The 22,128-nt window shown below is 40.0% G+C and overlaps 1 protein-coding gene across 4 annotated transcripts in view; it reads left to right on the plus strand.

Annotated features, from left to right (window-relative positions):
- The first annotated feature begins 2,196 nt into the window (after positions 1–2,196).
- LOC105486613 (chondroitin sulfate N-acetylgalactosaminyltransferase 2) overlaps positions 2,197–22,128 on the plus strand; it is a 45,211-nt gene continuing 25,279 nt past the window's right edge. For all 4 annotated transcript variants that reach the window (XR_011607980.1, XM_011749540.3, XM_071070055.1 and 1 more), the window contains exons 1-2: positions 2,197–2,299; positions 18,873–19,796. Coding sequence is in view for 3 of the 4 variants with exons in the window: in XM_011749540.3 (XP_011747842.1) it covers positions 19,136–19,796 (661 nt within the window). In the remaining variant the exon portion in view is untranslated. The remainder of the gene's footprint in view (positions 2,300–18,872; positions 19,797–22,128) is intronic.

The raw sequence follows: 22,128 nt of genomic DNA on the forward strand, positions 1-22,128 counted from the left end.
CCACAGCAAAGTTTGTCCAAGTAGAGGCGGGTGTGATGAGAACTGCTAACTCACGGGCTGCGGGGCTGGCTCAAATAAGAGGCTTATGAGCCCCATGCCTATGTCCTTTCCTATGGTTTCCTTATGACAAGCAGCACTTTTTGACAGCACAACACTAAACACTAACACAAAATACAGTGAAAAGGGATGAAAAAGAATGGCCTGAATCCACTAGAGATGCCAGACAAATGAGAATCTATAACAACCAGAGTACAAAACTGAGAATAAGCCAGAGACCTCCACGCAGAGTGAGGTTAGCCCTAGTGCTGACCACATCGGTGCACTTGATAGGCCGAGAACATGGAGGCACAAGGGGCCTCTGGGTGGCATAACGGTTGGAAGCCTGGGGACCTCAGGTACAAGCAGTACAGACTTACCATGGGATCACCAGGAAAACTGTGCAACCAGCAAAGGCTATTTATTCACAACTTGCTATAGCGGGGGAACCAGCCAGCATCACTTGCTTTTGGTAGAAATTTAAAAGGCCCGAAAGGGATGGGAAACTTTTTATAGTTTTTTTTTGTTTGTTTGTTTGTTTTTTTTAAGTATCAGATTGGAAGTCGTTGGGGGGAAATGTTTTTAATTACATATTTTCTGATATTAAACCCAACACAGTTGTACTTTAATATTTTACCTAGGGGAACTACTTATTTTACAACTATATCCCAGTGTATCACTCATGATCAGCCACATAATTTGAATCATGCATTATCTTCTCTCCACAAATTACATACATTTAGGATTTGGCTACTTAAAAAAATCATTAAAAAGTAACAATTTAAATCCATTGATGGGAGAACCTCAGTTAGTTTAAAAACAACTGCCAGGCGGGGTGACTCATGCCTGTAATGCCGGCACTTTGGGAGGCCGAAGCTGGAAGACGGCTTGAGCCCAGGAGTTCCAGGCTAGCCTAGGCAACAGAGGGAGGCCCCATCTCTACCAAAAAAAAAAAAAAAAAAAGAAAAAAAACCTAAAAATTAGCCAGGCGTGGTGGCATGCACCTGTGGTCCCAGCTACTCGGGAAGTTGAGGCGAGAGGATCTCTGGAGTCGGAGGTGGGGAGGCTGCAGTGAGCAGTGATGGCTCCACTGCACTCCAGCCTGGGCGACGGAGCGGGACCCTGTATCAAAAAATAGATGAATAAATAAATAAAAACAATTCTAATGGAAGATTCGAAGAGCAATTTAAAACATGTGGCAACCAACCCTGACCCTGCGGCTTCAGTTTCCTCGCCGCTAGCTGAGGGCCGTGGCCGCTGCACAGGTGCTTGGGAGGATTCACGGATTCAGGCAGCGCCCGCCGCCCGTGTGCCAGACGTGCGGCCACACGGTAGGAGCAGTAAGACGTATCCAGGGAGAAAACAAGTCCATGAATGAGAAAGGAAACCCAGCGTTTGTAGGACTAGGAGGACAAAGAAAAAATTGCTGGCGGCGGAGGGCGAGGCTCAGCTGTGCGTGGCAGATGGGAATTTGCTCGGTGGCGGCTCCTCTTTCTAGAGGGTTTCCCAGCGTCCCCTCCCCCGCCAGCCCGCGGTGACGCGCCCGGTGCCCACCAGAGCCGGCTCTCCGCGCCGCTGCGCCTTCGCTCGCCCGCTTAGGCCGTGCTCGGGGTGGCGTGGGAGACAGAGTGCCCGGAGAGGACCCTGGAACACACAGTGGCATGGAAGACGCCTAGAAAAGGGCTTCTCTTCCCACTCACGAAAATCAGTGTGTGAGCTCGAAGCCATTTCCCAGCGTGTCCGCCTCAACTCCCTCCTTTAACAGATGAGGGAACTCCTCCAGGGAAATGCAATGATGCGCCCACGGCTGCCGGCGGCCCAGCGCCAAAGGACGTTCCACAAAGCCCTGGGGCCCGAAGTCCTCGGCTCGGCTGCCACGCAGGCCCCGCGGCCCCGTTCGGGCTCCCAGGATCGGCTCCCGGGCTGGACAGCGCTGCGGTCCACGAGTCCGGGCAGGGGCGCCTGCAGGCCGTAGCGGTTTCCTGCCTCGGGCATTCTGCTGCCTCCACAAACGGTTTTTGGAGGCACACACACAGATACTTTAACACGTCGGTGATGAATCGGCACCCAGCTGCCAGTGGCGGAGCTTCCTGGGCGGGGCCGCGGGCGCGAGGCAGCCTCATTTCCTCGCGCGCGCCGGAAGTGGCCGCTCAGGCGCGGCGGCGCGCCCGGGGGTGGGTGGCTGAGGCGGCGGCGGCGGCGGCCTGCCGCCCGGGTGTGCCAGCGGCGCAGGAGGCTGTGGAGCGCAGAGCGGGCGAGCGCGGTGAGTACCTGGCCCGGCCTTGCCCGCCCGCCCGCGACTCCCGCCGGCTCGAGCCCGGGCGGTGCGGGCGCCCGGGCTACGGGCTCCTGTCTGGTCGGGTGGGGTCGCCTCGCGGACGGGTCCTGCGGGGGGCCCTGTCCCTCAGGGATGAGCCTGCCGGAGTAGGCTCCGGTTTTGGGGAGAGCGCAGCCAGAGACGGTTGGTTCGCGTGTCAGTGTTGGTCTTTTTTTTTTTTTTTTTTTTTTTTTTCTTTTTTACCAACTCATCACCATCTCTGCTCCTCTCAGTGGATAAACTTTGGTCAGCGGTGACCTTGTCATCGCGTTAAAATAGTTCTGCCCGCAGCCCCTCTTTATTTGTAGATGGCAGAGCGAGCGCCGGTAAAGATGCTTGGTCGTGGAGGGCTCAGTGGGGCGGAGGAGACGGGAAGCCTCTGGTGTTGTCTTAGAATGCACCTTAAAAATGACCCTACCCTTGAGCAACGCAGGAAGCACGACAGTGATACTTCTGTTTGTGATGATGGTATTGGCGGTATGATAGTTTGATTATGCATCTGAAGCTTTTCTTCCTGAGCCCTTGGCTTGTTAAACTTGGAGGCGTTTTCTAGCATGCTTTTGAGAGAGATGTGGGATGTCGTGACGTTTCACCGTCATTCAAGGCTCGCAGGAGCAGGGCCTTCATGTCTGGTAATTAATGTTTTTTGAATGTTGTATTAAAATAGTATTTTCGATCTTGGAAGTAAGAAGCCAAGTATTTTAGGACTGAGTGTTAGCGTTCATTTTGTACTATTATTCTTATACCAACTTTAAACATAAAGTTGTCATGTAACTAAAAGAATGAAAAAAGATGTTGAATTTCCAATATTTGTGGCTCAGAGGATTTTGGCCTAACTAAGCACAGTTCCAACCAGTTTAGAAGCTGCATTTTTCTCTTTGTTTTTGTTGAGGCATACAATACATATGAAATCAATAAGAGCACGAATCTTTTTTTTTTTTTATACTTTAAGTTATAGGGTACATGTGCATAACGTGCAGGTTGGTTACATATGTATACTTGTGCCATGTTGGTGTGCTGCACCCATCAACTCGTCAGTACCCATCAACTCGTCATTTACATCAGGTATAACTCCCAATGCATTCCCTCCCCCCTCCGCCCTCCCCATGATAGGCCCCGGTGTGTGATGTTCCCCTTCCCGAGTCCAAGTGATCTCATTGTTCAGTTCCCACCTATGAGTGAGAACATGCGGTGTTTGGTTTTCTGTTCTTGTGATAGTTTGCTAAGAATGATGGTTTCCAGCTGCATCCATGTCCCTACAAAGGATACAAACTCATCCAAGAGCACGAATCTTAATTGTGCAGCTCAATGAATTTTTACATACTTATTACCCTGTGGAATCACTAGATATATCAAATTATAACCGTAGAACATTTCCATCATCCTGTTTCCCTGTGCTTCTTCCAAGTCAATTATATCCTTGTTTTCCCATCTGTATTCTAACTTCTCTTATCAGCTTTTAGTTTTCTGTGTTTTGAGCTTCATGTTAATGGACTGCATAGTATTCTCAGCATATTGTTTGTGAGACACACTCATGCTATTTCATGGTATTGTATTATTATTGTGTAATAGTCCATTGAATAATATGTGACTACTCTTCAGTTGATGGACATTTTTGTTCCCAATTTTTGTATATGATGTATTTTGGATATTAAGAATGCTGTGGGCCCGGCATGGTGGCTGAGGCCTGTTATCCCAGCGCTTGCAGAGGCCAAGGTGGGTGGATCACTTGGTCAGGAGTTCGAGACCAGCCTGGCAAATATGGTGAAACCACATCTCTACTAAAAATATGAAAATTAGCGAGGCGTGGTGGCGGATGCCTGTAAGCCCAGCTACTGGGGAGGCTGAGGCAGGAGGTGGAGGTTACAGTGAGCCAAGATCGTGCCTCTACACTCCAGCCTGGTCGGCAAAGCCTGACTCAGTCTCAAAAAGAAAAAAAAAAAAAAGAATACTGTGGACATCCTTGTAAATTAAATGTCTTGGTGAGCATCTGTATGCATTTCTGTCAGCTATGGAATGACTGAGTCATGACATAGGCAGAAAATTACCAACATGGAGTCATTACCAACCTTACCATTACCAACCAAAGGCAGAAAATTTAACCAACATGGAGTCATGTTTTTTTTAATGTAATAGAATTACTTATTTTAACTAATATAACATTCAAGGTTGGTTTAAAAAAAGCATAACTATTAAGAGCTCAAGACGTAAGTGATTCATTCATTACCATATTATTTACCCGTTGGATTGCACATTTATGACCGTCTTCTGTCAGACTGTCATTGTTTGTTTAACTGTTAGACAAGTCTGTTAGAGCTGGTGAGGATCTGACTCTGAAGTTTAGCATAACGTTTACGTAAGAACTATGTTACTCAAGTTAGTGGTTTTTTAGAGGAAATGAAATACCAAAAGGATATGACTGAAAGTGGATTGAAGAAGCATGGGACTGCAAGTCAAAGAACTTAACATTGTTATTGTCGTGCTACACAAGCACTAGGTATAAGTGTAAAATTGAATTATAAGGCTAGTTACAAATGTGAATTTACAGCAGGAGTACAGTGATTTTCATATGGACTGAGATACTACTAGCACATTTATAATGTGAACACACAACAAAAATCACTAAAAATTTGTGGGAAATCAATAGCATCTAAGAGAAGCTTCAGACCAAACAAATACAAGAACTAGGCACTGAAGCAGTGGAGCTAATGTAAGACAAAAGAAAACTTTAAAATAAGTATTAGTATCTTCAAATTTGTTAAGGTATTATGCCTACTGAACACATACAGGGTGACATGAAAAAAAAGCAATCAATTCTTGAATATTTAAACATGGAAAGTAGGAAAGAGCCAGGTGTGGTGGCTCATGCCTGTAATTCCAACACTTTGGAAGGCCGAGGCAGGAGGATCGCTGGATCCCAGGAGTTTGAGACCAGCCTAGGCAACATAATGAGATCCTGTCTCTACAAATAATTTTTTTTTTTTTTTTTTTTGAGACAGAGTCTGGCTCTGTTGCCCAGGCTGGAGTTCAGTGGCATGATCTCGGCTCACTGCAAGCTCCGCTTCCCAGGTTCACGCTATTCTCCTGCCTCAGTCTCCTGAGTAGCTGGAACTACAGGTGCCCGCCACCACGCCCGGCTAATTTTTGTATTTTTAGTAGAGATGTGGTTTCACCGTGTTAGCCAGGATGGTCTTGATCTCCTGACCTCATGATCTACCTGCCTCGGCCTCCCAAAGTGCTGGGATTACAGGCATGAGCCACCGCACCTGGCCACAAATAATTTTTAAAATTAGCAGTATGGTAGTGCACACCTGTCATCCCAGCTGTTCAGGCAGTGGAGGCTGCCACTGCACTTCAGCCTGACAGTGAAACTGTCTCAAAAAAAAAAAAAAAAAAAAGGAAAGAAAGAAAGAAAAAGAAAGTGGAAAAGACTAGCCATGACATGCAAAGTAGATCTAGAAGAGCCAATATACATCTAATAGGAGTTCCAGGAGGCGTTAGAAATCGGAAAAGAGGAAATAACCACAGAGATAACAGACATCCGGAAGGTAGGAGTGTCCAGGCAGAGTCTTGGGCAGCCTGAGCCAGGGAGAAATAAGTATCAGAGGACAAAGGACTGGCAAATATAGATCAACCCTTCCCTCTCTGGTCTGTTTCTTCATCTATACAGTGGGGATGATCAAGAAGTATGCATTTTTCTGAGAGCTTATGGAAGGATGTATTAGGTTTGCTGACTGTTCCCCACTCTTCTTCCCTACCAGCTCACAGCAGGGATTGGGGTTGTGTGTCCTTATATGATGTTTAACCTTTTTATCACACGTATTTATTTTGTGAAATTTTTAAAGTGTAACAATTTTTTAGAAGTTAAAGCAGGGATTGCCAGTATGGCTGGCTACCTATTTTAGTATAGCCTGTGATCTAAGGCTGGCTTTTACACTTTTTATTTTTTTATTTTGTATTTATTTATTTATTTATTCATTTATTTTTGAGACAGAGTCTTGCTCTGTCGCCCAGGCTGGAGTGCAGTGGCGCAATCTCAGCTTACTGCAACCTCTGTTTCCTGGGTTCAAGTGATTCTCCTGCCTCAGCCTCCTGAGTAGCTGGGTTTACAGGTGCACACCACCATGCCTGGCTAATTTTTGTATTTTTAGTAGAGACAGGGTTTCATCATGTTCCTCAGGCTGGTCTTGAACTCCTGACCTCGTGATCCACCTGCCTCAGCCTCCCAAAGTGCTGGGATTACACGCGTGAGCCACCGTGCCCAAGCCCTACATTTTTTAATGCTTTGGGGAGAAAAAAAAAATAATGCTTTTTTGTGCCGCAAAAGCAGAATCAACTGGTTGTGACATTTACTGTCTGACCTAAAATATTTGCTGATTCCTGGTTTAGAGGTCAGAAATGGACTTATGCATATATAGGAATTTTGCTAATGATAAAGGTGGCATTTCAAACTAGTGACAAGAGCATGGATTGCATGATAAATGGCAAGAATTAGCTATCTATTTGAGTGAAAATTTACTTTTATTAGGATTACTTCGGGTAGGGAAGCTAAAATCAAGAAGTAGGAAAAGATTAATAGATTTCAGTCTATTACCACTACCACCACCAACAACAAAACTTTGCTTAATAGGAAATAATACCTAACACTTACTGAGCACTTATGCTTGTCATGTTTTACTTGAATAAGTGTTATAATTATACTCTAAGGTAGGTTCTGCAATTATTCCCACTTAACAGAGGAGGAAACTGAAGTTTACATGTATTATGGAATTTGTCTGTAATGAAGAGTAGGAAACCATGATGCAGATCTTTGAATTCAGGCCATCTGGCTCCCAAGCCTATTGTAGACAAGACAAACTGAGAAAAAATATTTGCAACATGGTAACACCATTTTGTAGGTATTATCTACATCAGCACATAAAGATGTATGTAATTCCTTTAAAATATTCTGTTGTGTAAATGTCTTCAGTTAATTTAACCTTACCTCTATTGATGAACTTTAAGTTGCTTCTGTTTTTATTTTGCTCTTACATATAACACTGATAAACATCCTATGTATGTGACCTTATATAGTAGTATGGATACTTCTGTAGTATGGAATCAGGAAAGTGGAATTGTGAATTGCTGAATTAAATGATCTGTGCATTTAAATCAAGTTTTCTCTACAAAAATTTTTGTGTGCGTGTGTGTGTGTGTGTGTGTGGTTTAACTAAAGGAATCATAATATCTTGGAAGGAACATTGACTGTTCAGGCAAAACTGCCTCATTTTTTAGAGGAAGCCCTGAGAGGTAAAGTGTTGTGCCTAAGGTTACATAGCTATTAAGTAGCTGTTACACTTGACTCTTTAAGTTGTTTTTACTGTGCCACAGTTTGGCACCTTTTTCTCCTTTGTCTTGCTGAAATCCGGGTGCCATAAGTATAGTTTTCTCCAGAAACACGCTGTCAAAAGGATCCATTTGATATTACTTGTCCTTGGTACTCAGCACAGTACCTGACACACAGTAGGTAATCAAGTGTTTGTTGAATAAGTGCTGCTTTCAGATGATCAGTACTTACAGATCACTTATTCAGTAACATATTGACAACCCATGCATCACTGTAATACTCATCAAGTAATCAAAAACTTACCAAGAAATAAAACATTCTAATCTCCTGCTTCCTAGATATTTACACTTCATAATGGTTTAGTTTTCTGACTGGTTTATGTTTTCCAGATAATTGTGTGACTTTGTTTTTGCTTTGTAAAAAATGAACTCAAAATTATAAATTTAGTTTTTGAAAACTTTAATGAGAAATTGTTCTTTGCAGAAAATTTGGGAAGATTATACAGAATATGTTTTATAATAGACTCAAATGGATTGTATCCTTCAGAGGGCAGTAGATTAGTCTTGCAGGTTAACTTGACATACTGCAATGTACACGTCCTGGAAAAGATGCGTAACTTTTGTGTTCGTAGTACCAAAAATTGTGTATAATCAAGATTGAGTAGAAACTCCTTAAGGGTCATATTATTATGTAAGGGACTAATGCTGTAGAATTAACTATCTTTAACACTTCTCTTGTCTCCAAGTCACAAGGCAAAGAGAAAAGATATGGTAAGACCTTTAGAGAAATATGTAGTACTCTACTTTTGGGGAGATGAGGGGCTTAGTTTTGTTTTTTAAATGCAAACTTGTAATCAATAAATCTTTATACTTCAGTAAACAAACTGGAGGATTTTTGGTTTTTTATTTTTTTTTTACAAATGCCTTTTTGGCACTACTACTAAATCTGACTTGGCTTTATTTTTTAAACAGCTTCATTGAGGTATAATTGACATAAACTACACATATTTAAAGTGTGCAATTTGATAAGTTTTAACATATGTATACACCTGTGAAATCATCACTGCAACGAAAGTAATGAACAAATCCATTACTCCCAAAAGTTTTTCCATCCCTTTTTATAATTCCTTCCTGGTACCACCTCCCACAGGAAATCATTGACTGATTTACCTTCAGTTAACCACAAATTACCTTTCATTTTCTAAAATTTTATATAAATAGAATCATATAGTAAGTACTTCTGTTGCCTGGCTCCTATGACTCAGAGTAATTGTTGATATGTATCCATGGTGAAACATGTGTCAGAGTTTATTCCTTTTTATTGCTAAGCAGTGTTCCATTGTGTGTCTGTTTTACATTTTGTCCATTTACCTGTTGATGGACACTGGGTTGTTTCTGGTTTTGGGCTCTACACATATAAGTTGCTATGAACATTTGCGTACAGGTTTTGGTATGGTTAAAATATAAACTGAGGCAGAATAAAATTTTAAAGAGTTTTATCTGAGCAAACAGCAATTCATGAATCAGGCAGCAACAAATCAAAAATGATTTGGGACTCCACCAAAGGAATGTGAGCAGAAGACTTCTATAGGATGAACAAGGAAGCAAGGCAAAGACAATATTTGATTAATTGCATTTATACAGTTGCCTTGTTTAGTCCATCCTATTGTAAAGTCCCTAGTTATATAAGTTAGTTGATGGCTTCTAATTGGCATAACCTAAGTTTGTTTGTTTCTTTTTTTTTTTTTCTTTTAAGAGACAGGGCTAGAGTGCTTTGGTTCGATCGTAGCTCACTGCAGCTTTGAACTCCTGGGCTCAAGTGATCCTCCCACCTCAGCCTCAAGTAACCAGGACAACAGGAACTACAGACATGCACTGCCACGCCTGGCTAATTTTTTAAATTTCTTATAGAGGCAAGGTCTCGCTAGCTATATTGCCCAGGATGATCTCAAATTCTGGTCTCAAGTGATCCTCCTGTTTCAGCCTCCCAAGGTGCTTACAGGCATGAGCCACCATGCCCAGCCTAATGTTTCTTTAATATAGGCACAGACAAAAAATAAGCAAAGTTTTACATTTGCAAACAGCCCAAATTAAGTTTTGCTTCTATTGCTTATATTTGCAAGGTCAGGGTTGTTTTAATGGCTTAACTGGCTTTGTTCAGGAGATTTACAGACCTATTCTCCATCTTATTTTAATAGTATGAATATGTGTTTTCATTTCTTTTGGGTAAATATCTAGGAATGGAATGGCTGGATCATATGAGTAGGCTTATTAACTTATTAAGAAACTTGGCCTGGACTACATAGCAAGACTCTCTCTCCTAAAAAAAAAAAAAATTTAATCCTAGCACTTTGGGAGGCCGAGACGGGCGGATCACAAGGTCAGGAGATCGAGACCATCCTGGCTAACACGGTGAAACCCTGTCTCTACTAAAAAGAATACAAAAAACTAGCCGGGTGAGGTGGCAGGCATCTGTAGTCCCAGCTACTGGGGAGGCTGAGGCAGGAGAATGGCGTGAACCCGGGAGGCGGAGCTTGCAGTGAGCCCAGATCGCGCCACTGCACTCCAGCCTGGGCGACAGAGCGAGACTCCGTCTCAAAACAAAAAAAAGAAAAAATAAATTTTTTTAATTAGCAAAGTGTATTAGGGTTCTCTAGAGGGACAGAACTAAGAGGATATATGTATATATGAAAGGGAGTTTATTAAGGAGAATTGACTCATACCATCATCACAAGGTGAAGTCCCATGATAGGCCATCTACAAGTTGAGGAGCAAAGAAGCCAGTGGTGGATCAGTCCGAGTCCCAGAAGTAGGGAAGCTAACAGTGCAGCCTTCAGTCTGTGCAGCCAAAGGTCCAAGAGCCCCTGGAAAACCACTGGTGTAAGTCCAAGAGTCCAAAAGCTGAAGAACTTGGAGTCTGATGTGCCAGGGCAGGAAACATCCAGCATGGGAGAAAGATGAAGTCCGTAAGACTCAGCAAGTCAGCTCTTCCATCTTCTACCTGCTTTATTCTACCCCCGCTGGCAGCTGATTAGATGGTGCCCACCCAGATTGAGGGTGGGTCTACCCCTCCCGGTCCACTGACTCAAATGTTAATTTCCTTTGGCAACACCCTCAGAGACACACCCATGAACAATACTTTGTATCCTTCAGTCCAGTCAAGTTGACACTCAATATTAGCCATCACACCAGGTATAGTGGCTCCCACCTGTAATCCCAGATACTCGGGAGGCTGAGGCAGGAGGATCACTTGAGCCCAGGAGTTAGGCTGCATTGAGTTACAATATGATAGAGCCACTGCACTACAGCTTTGGTAACAGAGCAAGGTCCTGTCTTTTTTTTTTTTTTTTTTTTTTTTTAATAAGAAAGAAAATAACTTGTTAAGTTCATAACTTATTAACAAAACTATTTTTTATTCCCATCAGCAGTGTATGAAAGTTCTAGTCCTTCCACGTTAACAACACTTGGTATAGTCATTCTTTTTAATGTTAGCCATTATATTTTTAGCCCTTGTGTGTAGTGGTGTCTCATTATGATTTGATTTGCATTTCCCTAGTGACTAACAATGTTGAGCATCTTTTTCAAGTGTTTATTTGAAGTGTTCAGGCCTTTTCCCACATTTTAATTGAGTTTGGTTTATTATTTCATTTTGGTCATTTTAAAATATATTCTTGGTACAAGACCTTTATAAGCTGCATGCTTTGCCCATATTTTCTCCAGGTCCATGACTTGTCTTTTCATTCTCTTAACAATGTCTTTGAAAGAGCACAGATTACTAATTTTGATGAAATTCAATTTATCATTTATGCTGTTAAATATCATATCTAAGAAATATTTGCCTAACTCAGAGTGACAAAGATTTTATCCTATGTTTGCTTTTAGTTTTATAGTTTTAGGTTTTCCATTTAGGTCTATGATTTCACTTTGAATTACATGCTAGTGGATGTGGAGTGGTATCTAATTGTGCTTTTGATTTGCATTTCCTTTTTGGCGAATGGTGTTGAGCATCTTTTCATGTACTTATATGGGCCGTTCATTTATCTTTACAGAAATATCTGTTCAGGTCTTTTGCTTGTCGAATTATCTTTTCTTTTTTTCGTTTTAAAGACAGACAGACAAATGATTTACAAATGTCCTCTAATTCTGTGTGTTTTTTCTTCACTTTCTTGATGATGTCCTTTGCAACACAAGTTTTTTTTATTTTGATGAAGTCCAATTAATACTTGTTTTGACTTTGGTGTCATAAGAAGCTGTTGCCTGATCCAAGGTTACAAATATTTACACATAGGTTTTATTCTGAGAGTTTTATAGTTTTGACTCTTACATTCAGATCTTTGACCCATTTTGAGATAATTTTTGAATGTGGTGTGAAGTAGGAGTCTAGTTTCATTCTTTTGCCTGTAAATATCCAGTTGTCCCAGTACTATTTATTGAAAAAACTATTCTTTCACCCATTGAACTGCCTTGCTACTCTTGTTGAAAATCAACTAACCATAAATGTGATGATTTATTTTTGGGCTTTAAGTTCCATTCCATTGACTATATGTCTGTTTTTATGCCATACCACATTGTCTTAATTACCTATGGCTCTGTAGTAATTTTTGGAATTGGGAAGTGTTTTCCTCCAATTTCATTTTTCTTGTTCAATATTGTTTGGGTTATTCTGGGTTTCTTGAATTTGTATAAATTTTAAGATCAGCTTGCCAATTTCTTCAAGAAGTCCACTGGGATTCTTGAAGAGGATTGTGTTTAATCTGTACATTAATTGGGGAACATTATCCTTTTAGCAATATTAAGCCTTCCAATCATGAGTGTGGTGTCTTTCTGTTTATTTAAATGTTAAATGTCTTCCAACAATGTTTTGTAGTTTCTATGAATACAAGTCTTGCAGTTCTTTTGTTAAAATTATTACTATTTTGTTCTTTTCAATGCCATATTGTATACAGAATTGTTTTTGTTAATTTCTTTTTGAGATTGCTTATTGCTAATATGTAGAAATACAATTGATTTTTGTATAGTGATATTGTATCCTACAACCTGGCTGAACTCATTTATTAGTTATAATAGATTTTTAGCGAATTCCTTAGGATTTTCTGCATACAGATCATATCATCTGCAGATAAGGATAGTTTTACTTCTTCCTTTCCAATCTGGATGCCTTTTATTTCATTTTCTTGACTACTTGCTTTGGCTAGAACAATGTAAATAGAAGTGACAAGAGCAGACATCCTTGTCTTATTCCTGATCTTGGGGAAAGGCATGCAGTCTTTCATCATTAAATACAATGTTAGCTATGAGGTTTTTGTAGGTCCCTTTTCTTATATTAAGAAGGTCTCTTCTAGTTTATTGAATGGTGTTTGGTTTGGTTTGGTTTAGTTTGGTTTGGTTTGGTTTTTTGAGATGGCATCTCGCTCTGTTGCCCAGGCTGGAGTGCAGTGGCGCAATCTCGGCTCACTGCAACCTCTGCCTCCCAGGTTCATGTGATTCTCCTGACTCAGCCTCCTGAGTAGCTGGGACTACAGGTGCATGCCACCACCACACCCGGCTAATTTTTTTGTATTTTTAGTAGAGGCGGGGTTTCATCGTGCTAGCCAGAATGGTCTTTATCTCTTGACCTCATGATACGCCCACCTCGGCCTTCCAAAGTGCTGGAATTACAGGTGTGAGCCACTGCACGCAGCCCCTATTGAATGCTTTTTATTACGAAATGGTGTTTTTGTCAAATGCTTTTTCCATGTCTGTTGAGATGATCAAGTGAATTTTGTCTTCTATTGATATGGTATATTGTATTAATTGATTTTCAGATGTTAAACCAGCCTTGCAGTCCTGGGATAAATCTTGGTCATGATGTATGATTCCTTTTATATATTGCTGGGTTCGTTTTACTAGTATTTTGTTGAGGATTTTTGTATTTATATTCATATAGGATATTGGCCTATGGTTTTCTTTTAATGTCTTTGGATTTGGTAGTAGGATGATACTGACCTTATAGAATGCTTCCTCCTCTTCTGTTTTTTGGAAGAGTCTGTGAAGATAATTCTTATTTAATAATAATAATTCTTATTTAAATGTTTACTAGGCTGGGCGTGGTGGCTCACGCTTGTGATCCCAGCACTTTGGGAGGCTTAGGCGGGTGGATCCCCTGAGGTCAAGAGTTCGAGACCAGCCTGACCATCATGGAGAAACCCCATCTCTATTAAAAATACAGAATTAGCCAGGCATGGTGGCACATGCCTATAAGCCCAGCTACTCGGAAGGCTGAGGCAGGAGAATCCCTTGAACCTGGGAGGCAGAGATTGCAGTGAGCTGAGATTGCGCCATTGCACTCCAGCCTGGGCAACAAGAGCAAAACTCTCTCAAAAAAATAAGAAGAATAAATAAATATTTGGTAGATTCTACCAGTGAAGCCTCTAGGCCTGGACTTTTCTTTGTGAGTAGTTTTTTTTATTACTATTAATTCAATCTTTTGTCATGTAAGTCTATTCATATCCGGTATTTCTTAAATCAGTTTTGTTTCTATCTTTCTAGGATTTTGTCTATTTTATTCAGTTATCTTTTGAAGAGATTTAGATAATAATGAGCAAAAATCTTATGTTACCAATGTAGTTTAACATTAATGATGTTTTCCGTTGCTTTGTATAAATCCATATTCCTTTCTGGTATTATGTTCCTGTGCCTAAAAGACTTACAGTACAGGTGTGATGGTGATGAATTCCTTTAGCTTTTTATGTAGGGAAAGTATTTTGCCTTTTTCAAAGATAATTTTTCTGGGTATAGAATTGTAGGCTGGTATATTTTTCTTTTCAGTTCTTTAAAGATAATTGTTCCACTGTCTAATTACTTGCAATTTTCAAGGGGTAATCTGTCATTATTATCTTTTGTTCCTTGTATGTGATGTGCATTTTTCATGTGGCCAGTTTAAAGATTTTTCTCTTTACATTGGATTTGAGCAATTTGATTATCATGTGCCTTGCTACAATTTTCTTTATGGCTATTTGGGATTGGTTGAGTTTCTTATGTGTGTTTATAGTTTCCATCAAATTTGGGAAATTTTCAGCCTTCTTTATTTATTTCTCCTAACTCCTTCCCCCTTCTTTGGGGACTCCATTTACATGTGTATTAGGCTGTTTGAAATTATCACAGAGCTTATCAATGCTCTGTTTAAATTTTTCATTCTTTTTTCTTTCTGTTTTTGCATAGTTTCTGTTGCTACATCTTTAGTTTACTAATATTTTCTTCTAAAATATCTAATCTGCCATTAATCCCATTCAGTGTATTTTTCATCTCAGACACTGAAATTTTCATCTCTTGAAGTTTAACTTGGATCTCTTTTATGTCATTCATACCTCTACTTAAATTTTTGAACATAAACATCATTTTAAAAATACAGTTATGATAGCTGTTTTGGTGTGCTTTTTCTGCAGACTCCCACATCTGTCAGTTCTAATCATTGGTCAGTTTTAATCATCAATTTTTCTCATTATGGATCATATTTTTTTATGCCTGGTAATTTTTGTTGAGATGCCAGATACTGTGAATTTTATTTTGTTGAGTACTGGATATTTCTATATTCTTATAAATATTCTTAAGGCTTATTGTGCTATTACTTGGAAATAATGTGATCCTTTCAAGTCTTGCTTTTAAGATGTATTGGCAGGATTAGTGTCATGTTTAGTCTGGAGCTAATTATTTCCCACTACTGAGACAAGACTTTTTTGAGTGCTAGTCTACCCAGTGCCCTGGGAATTTTGAGGTTTTCCAGTCTGTCTGGTGGGAACATGCACTAATCCTGGCCCTGTATGAATGCTGGGTTCTGTGTCCTCTAATTTTGTGTGTGGTCCTTTTCTTAGCCCGTTAGTTGCCTCATAAGCCTTCACTGATCAGTGCGCTGCCAAATACCCATGGGATATCCTATTCAGATTTCTGGAGTTCTCTCTCTCTGCAGCTGTATCCACTCTGGTACTATTTGCTTTAATCCTACATACCTTGGTCTCCTCAGACTGTGAGCTGCATCCCATCAACTCAGGGAATCTGCTGGGCTCTGCTTAGGTTCCCCTCCTTGTGTGGCTCAGAAACTAAAGCAGTAAGCTGGCAACCATTTGTTTCTTGTTTCTCTGGGGATCACTGTCCTTTGTTACCTGATGTTAAATATTTTGAAAATCATTGTTTCATATTTTGGGTTTTTTGGCAGAAAGGGTTGGTTTTTTTTTGGTTGTTTCAAGACAACCAAAGAGAGCAAATCTGAGAGTAAATCTGGCCCATTACTTCATCTTGGTTGTAAGAGGAAGTCAGTTTTTTAGTCAGTTTTAGAGAGTTAGAATTGAGGGCTTGTAAGGTTTCTTTCAATCCTGAGATCTTTGGTTTCATGTTACATACCTTTAACAGCTTATTTTCCCATCTTCATGTTATCCTTTTCTCTCCTCAAAACACTTAACTATCTGCATTTGTGCTTAGAAGGCTTGTTGGGATTAACTCTGGGCTGTGAATGAACCGTATTCATGATACAAACACATTTCATAGAATGATGACAATCAAGATGTAACAACAGAAAAATGTTTCCTGTAATATTCTTAACATAATTTATATGATAGAACAGTTATAATGTAATCTTCTAGATTATGGCCATAGAGTTCTTTTCAGGAACTAGGCAAATAAAATTTTAATTGAAATCTTTCATTTTTAATAACCACAGAATTATGCAACTAACATTTACATTCTGAAGTAATTACAGTATCCTTTCTTTCATTTTATCAGAAAATATTCAACTGTAATATTAAGTAGGATATCTCAAAACCTGTATTTCCCTTAAAGGGAAGAGGAAGAAAGATGACCTTAGCTTTAACACTGCCACTGATATTTTCCATTCTATTTTATTGAAAAGTAAACCTTCAGTAGTGACCCATTGTCTGAGTTATAGCTCATTGTCTAAAATACATTGTGTATATAAAGAAAACATATGAGGTACCATATTAATAAAAGATAGTGGTAGTTCTGTTCCAGTTTCACTTCAGTTTTGAGTATAGTATGCTTAAGTATGTGTATCTTTATTAAAGTATGTATATCTTTATTTTACAAGATTATGTCTCCACATTTTCAGTTCTTTTTCCTAATAAATGGACTAGTAATAATAGTTTAAAAAGCTACTGCTAGGTTTTGAAACTCAAGTGTTTTCTTATGCTAGGGATTATGGTTTTGAGGTATGGTTAAGTCCTGGAAATAATATTAGTTTCGTATTCTTATTTTTTAATTAGATAGTATTTCTTAAAGCCAACTATTTTTTTCTGTTTTTCTCTATGTCACTCAAACAAGATTTATAATCAGTAAGAGAGATACTGTCATAGTAAAAGACTCCCTTGGCTGGGCGCGGTGGCTCATGCCTGTAATCCCAGCACTTTGGGAGGCCGAGGCGGGCGGATCACAAGGTCAGAAGATCGAGACCATGGTGAAACCCCGTCTCTACTAAAAATACAAAAATTAGTCGGGCGTGGTGGCGGGCACCTGTAGTCCCAGCTATTCGGGAGGCTGAGGCAGGAGAATGGCATGAACCCGGGAGGCGGAGCTTGCAGTGAGCCGAGATCGCGCCACTGCATTCCAGCCTGGACAACAGAGCCAGACTCCGTCTCAAAAAAAAAAGACTTCCTTGTAGTGAACTAAATTTTCCAAGATACTTGGTTATCATTTGGTTTACTAAAATAATAAATGACTAAGGAGAGTTAAGACCATTATTTGTGGTATATTGGCCATAAGAAGTTTTCATCTGTCCTATGTTTTATACAGACATGTTACCAAAAAACAAAAACAAAAACAAACGCATTGCAGCATTTGCCACAGAAAGCATCCAGGTTTTTTACTCATTAAAAAAGTCGCTAGGACTGATAATCTGTAGTGATCTTCCAGGTTTTGCTGCAGTGAGAAAACCATTACTGTTAAAAGCCTGCTGTCATATCACATTATCCTTCTCAACAAGCACTTTGTTACGATGGAAGTTCTCTTTGCAGTGAAGGCCTCCTTGCCTCCCTTGTCCTAAGTTAAACCTCTATTTCTAGAGTTAAGAATCATTAAAGACATGGAGGAGTTTGCACAACTGGTTGTGGCATGAACGATGGCATGTAATTTTATAAATGTATAAATGGTTTTTGAATTTTTTTCTCTGCTGATAAGGATGATTAAATTCTTCATGTTTTTTCTTTGTATAGACTCCAAACCTTTCTAGACTTGTAGGAAATCTGTTGATGCATAATACAGTGGAAAGAATTGTGTAATCTAATGTGCAAATAATCTACTGGAGGACATTGGATATAAAAATGTTTTCTTAATGTGTTTTTCAGATGTCTGTGAGCTTATGAAATTGTTCTTTCCCCCACTTAATTTTAAGGCTTCTAGACTGGCTGAGCTGAGCAGTAGAAATTAATGAGGTAGAATGCTTGAGTTGAATAAACTGGAAGAAAATATCTCTCTCCAGTAAACCATTATTACTATAACAGAAACAATTTCTATAAACTCAGTTCCCAAATGGACATAAGCTTTAGTTGGGAAATGGTGCGGTAATTGAAATACTATGTTAATAAAGAATTATAGGCAATATAATTTTCAAAAAATTAGAGAACAGTAGAATATATGTAATATACACTATGCTGAACGTAATTTTAATGTTTCTTTGACTCAAGTTATAGCCGTGTAGACATACTAGTTAAAAGTATTATACATAATTTATTGTTTTGTAAGGTATTTTTAAAAATTCTCCCAGGCCAGGCTTAGTGGCTCACACCTGTAATCCCAGGGCTGTGGGAGGCCAAGACAGGCAGATCACCTGAGGTCAGGACCAGTCTGGCTAACATGGTGAAACCTCGTCTCTACTAAAAATACAAAAATTAGCTGGGTGTGGTGGGCAGGTGCCTGTAGTACCAGCTACTTGGGAAGCTGAGATGGAAGGATCACTTGCACCCAGGAGCCAGAGGTTGCAGTCAGCCAAGATCGTGCCACTGCGCTTCAGCCTGGGTGACAGAGTGAGACTCCGTCTCAAAAAAAAAAAAAAAAAATTCTCCCAGTATTTACTGAATATGCTAAATTATATTAGTACCTCTCATAGTTCTCTGCATGTAGTAGTCACGTAGCTAAGTTCACTGAAGCCACAAACAAATTTGATATCCTTAAGGGAACAAAATTCTGATTGATTCTGATCTGTGTCTTTCAGAAAAATCACTACCAATATAATGGATTTTATATGTCAGATTGCTTTATTCTGGATATCATGGTAACAATACAGAAAGTATACATAACTTCCCATTTCTGCAAGTAGTCATGACTGCTGAAGAAAGAAAAACTTAAAGCTACGGCAGAATTATTTGGGTACCTTTTATGGAAATTCTGATTTTGTTTTTAATTTTTGATAACTTTTTACTGAAGGTATGAACACACAAAGAGCTTATTTTGTTAGGCAAATACACATTAATAAGAATGCCTAGAAGAGGACTGATTCTTCACACCCGGACCCACTGGTTGCTGTTGGGCCTCGCTTTGCTCTGCAGTTTGGTATTATTTATGTACCTCCTGGAATGTGCCCCCCAGACTGATGGAAATGCATCTCTTCCTGGTGTTATTGGGGAAAATTATGGTAAAGAGTATTATCAAGCCCTCCTACAGGAACAAGAAGAACATTATCAGACCAGGGCAACCAGTCTGAAACGCCAAATTGCTCAACTAAAACAAGAGTTACAAGAAATGAGTGAAAAGATGAGGTCATTGCAAGAAAGAAAGAATGTAGGGGCTAATGGCATAGGCTATCAGAGCAACAAAGAGCAAGCACCTAGTGATCTTTTAGAGTTTCTTCATTCCCAAATTGACAAAGCTGAAGTTAGCATAGGGGCCAAACTACCCAGTGAGTATGGGGTCATTCCCTTTGAAAGTTTTACCTTAATGAAAGTATTTCAATTGGAAATGGGTCTCACTCGCCATCCTGAAGAAAAACCAGTTAGAAAAGACAAACGAGATGAATTGGTGGAAGTTATTGAAGCTGGCTTGGAGGTCATTAATAATCCTGATGAAGATGATGAACAAGAAGATGAGGAGGGTCCACTTGGAGAGAAACTGATATTTAATGAAAATGACTTCATAGAAGGTAATGTGAAAAATACGTTGGTCAATATTATATTAGTAAGACAAATGCTAGTATTGTATGCTGGTAACATAAGTCAGTCATTGTCGACAGTATTAAAACACTTAAAGTTTTCGCACGTCATTCCACCAAGAATTTTAAGTGGCCTTCTGGAAAAAGGTATAATGAGATCATAATAAAATTGGAGAATAAGGACTAGGGAAATAGAATAAAACAGCTCTTGTTGCATGTGTATGATTTATATTACTTATCTGATCTCGGTGTTTTTTATGTTTTTAAAAATGTGTAAACTAAGACTCAAAACTTGAAAACCGTTTGATAAAGAAAATATTAGTAGACTCTTAGCTATTTTTCGTATTGGAGGAAGGAGAAGTGTCTGTCTGAACAAGGGGTCATACATAGTTTAAAAAGCATATTTGGCATTTGGAAAAGTAAGGAAATAATCTGTTTTCCTCATACATATTTCAGAAAGGGTATGGGATTTTTATGTGTCAAGATGGGATATGACTAGAGGTTGAAGAACACTGCTATAAAATTTAAGATACTTATTGATTGATATTAACAGTAATAATTCTATATCCCTACCCATCTCCTTTACACCTTTACACTCACTGCTAGACGTTTAATTGCTGACTTAAACCATTTTGAAAATAAATGTTTCTTGAAAGTTCTCTTTGCTTGATTCTATAAACTGTGTATCACAGTGGTCCCCAGCCTTTTTGGCAACAGGGACTGGTTTCATTGGTGACAATTTTTCCATGGGATGGTGAGGATGGTTTTGGGGTGAAACTGTTCCACTTCAGATCATCTGGCATTAGTTAGATTCTCATAAAGAGCGTGCAGTGTAGATTCCTTGCATGCGCAGTTCACAACAGAATTTGCGCTCCTTTGAGAATCCAGTGCAGCCCCTGATCTGACAGGAGGCGGAGCTCAGGCGGTAATGCTTGCCAGGCTCCCATCACTCACCTCTTGCTGTGCCGCCTAGTTCCCATCAGGCCACGGACCAGTAGCGGTCTGTGGCCTGGGGGTTAGGGACCCCTGGCATAGCACATGTAGACTTTTTGACTCCAAATCGTCATGGCCATCACTTGCTGCACAGTAGCATTATTATAATACACCGAGGCCTTTGGAGGCCATCAGGGAGGGCATTATGTTTTGCAGTGGCATTGCAGCTGCCTTTCCTTGTGGCCTCCTCTTTTTTCTGCTGTCACTTCCTGCCATTTTTGATGGATTATTTTTCTCAAAACTCTTCTGATTTTTCTGCAAGCTCAGCTTTTTGTCTTCTCACTGTATGTTTGTAGCTTATGGCAGAATTGGAAGCTGCGGAGGAAATAACTAAGTAACATGCGTAAAATGTCCTCACATCAGCTCTAACTAAAAAGAAAGGGAGCTTTGCCAGTTTTATATGCTGCAGCTCCTGCTTTTGTCTTATAACTCTCCTTGGATTCTGATACTTCAGGATTTTTCTCTACATGGAACATATTCTGTTCCTCACCTTTCCTCTACTGTGCCACTGTCTGCCCACTGCAGGGAGAGTAATTACTAATAATTAGTAATGACAGCTAATTCCTATCCCTCTTCTAGACTTTAGCTCAGATATCACTCTTCTGAGAAGTCATCTGCAACCTCAAGTCTAAGACAGCAGTACTTCTGTGTGCTCTTGTCACCTGTACATTCATACTGCTTGTCACAGTATGTGGCATTGCCCATTTCCTGGCTTATGCTTCCTACTAAACTGTAAGCCTCAGGAGGGTTGGGACCAAGTCTAATTTATTCACCTTTTTATACCCAGATATTGACTGAGTGACTCACACATCTGTAAGTCTAACCTTCTGTCTCCTGAGTGTCACACTTAAAAATCAGATTGCGACTGGGCACGGTGGCTCACACCTGTAATTCCAGCACTTTGGGAGGCCAAGGCGGGCAGATTATGAGGTCAAGAGACGGAGACCATCCTGGCCAACATGGTGAAACCCCGTCTCTACTAAAAATACAAAAATTAGCTAGGCCACGTGGTGGCGCATGCCTGTAGTCCCAGCTACTCAGGAGGCTGAGGCAGAAGAATTGCTTGAACCTGGCAGGTGGAGGTTGCAGTGAGCCAAGATTGCACCACTGCACTCCAGCCTGGTGACAGAGTGAGACTCCATCTAAAAAAACAATCAGATTGCCTTGTAGATACTCATGCTTTTCTCTCAAAGGCATCTCGAATCACTGTGTTTATGTCTGTACCAATTTTTCTTTGTCTGACTTCACTCTAGTCAGTGATTTTATATGTGTGTATGTATGCACACATATATATACAGATATATATATCACATAGCACACTATTGTTATT

This window comes from Macaca nemestrina, chromosome 9, assembly GCF_043159975.1.
Source record: "Macaca nemestrina isolate mMacNem1 chromosome 9, mMacNem.hap1, whole genome shotgun sequence".
In the NCBI taxonomy this organism is placed as follows: Eukaryota; Metazoa; Chordata; class Mammalia; order Primates; family Cercopithecidae; genus Macaca; species Macaca nemestrina.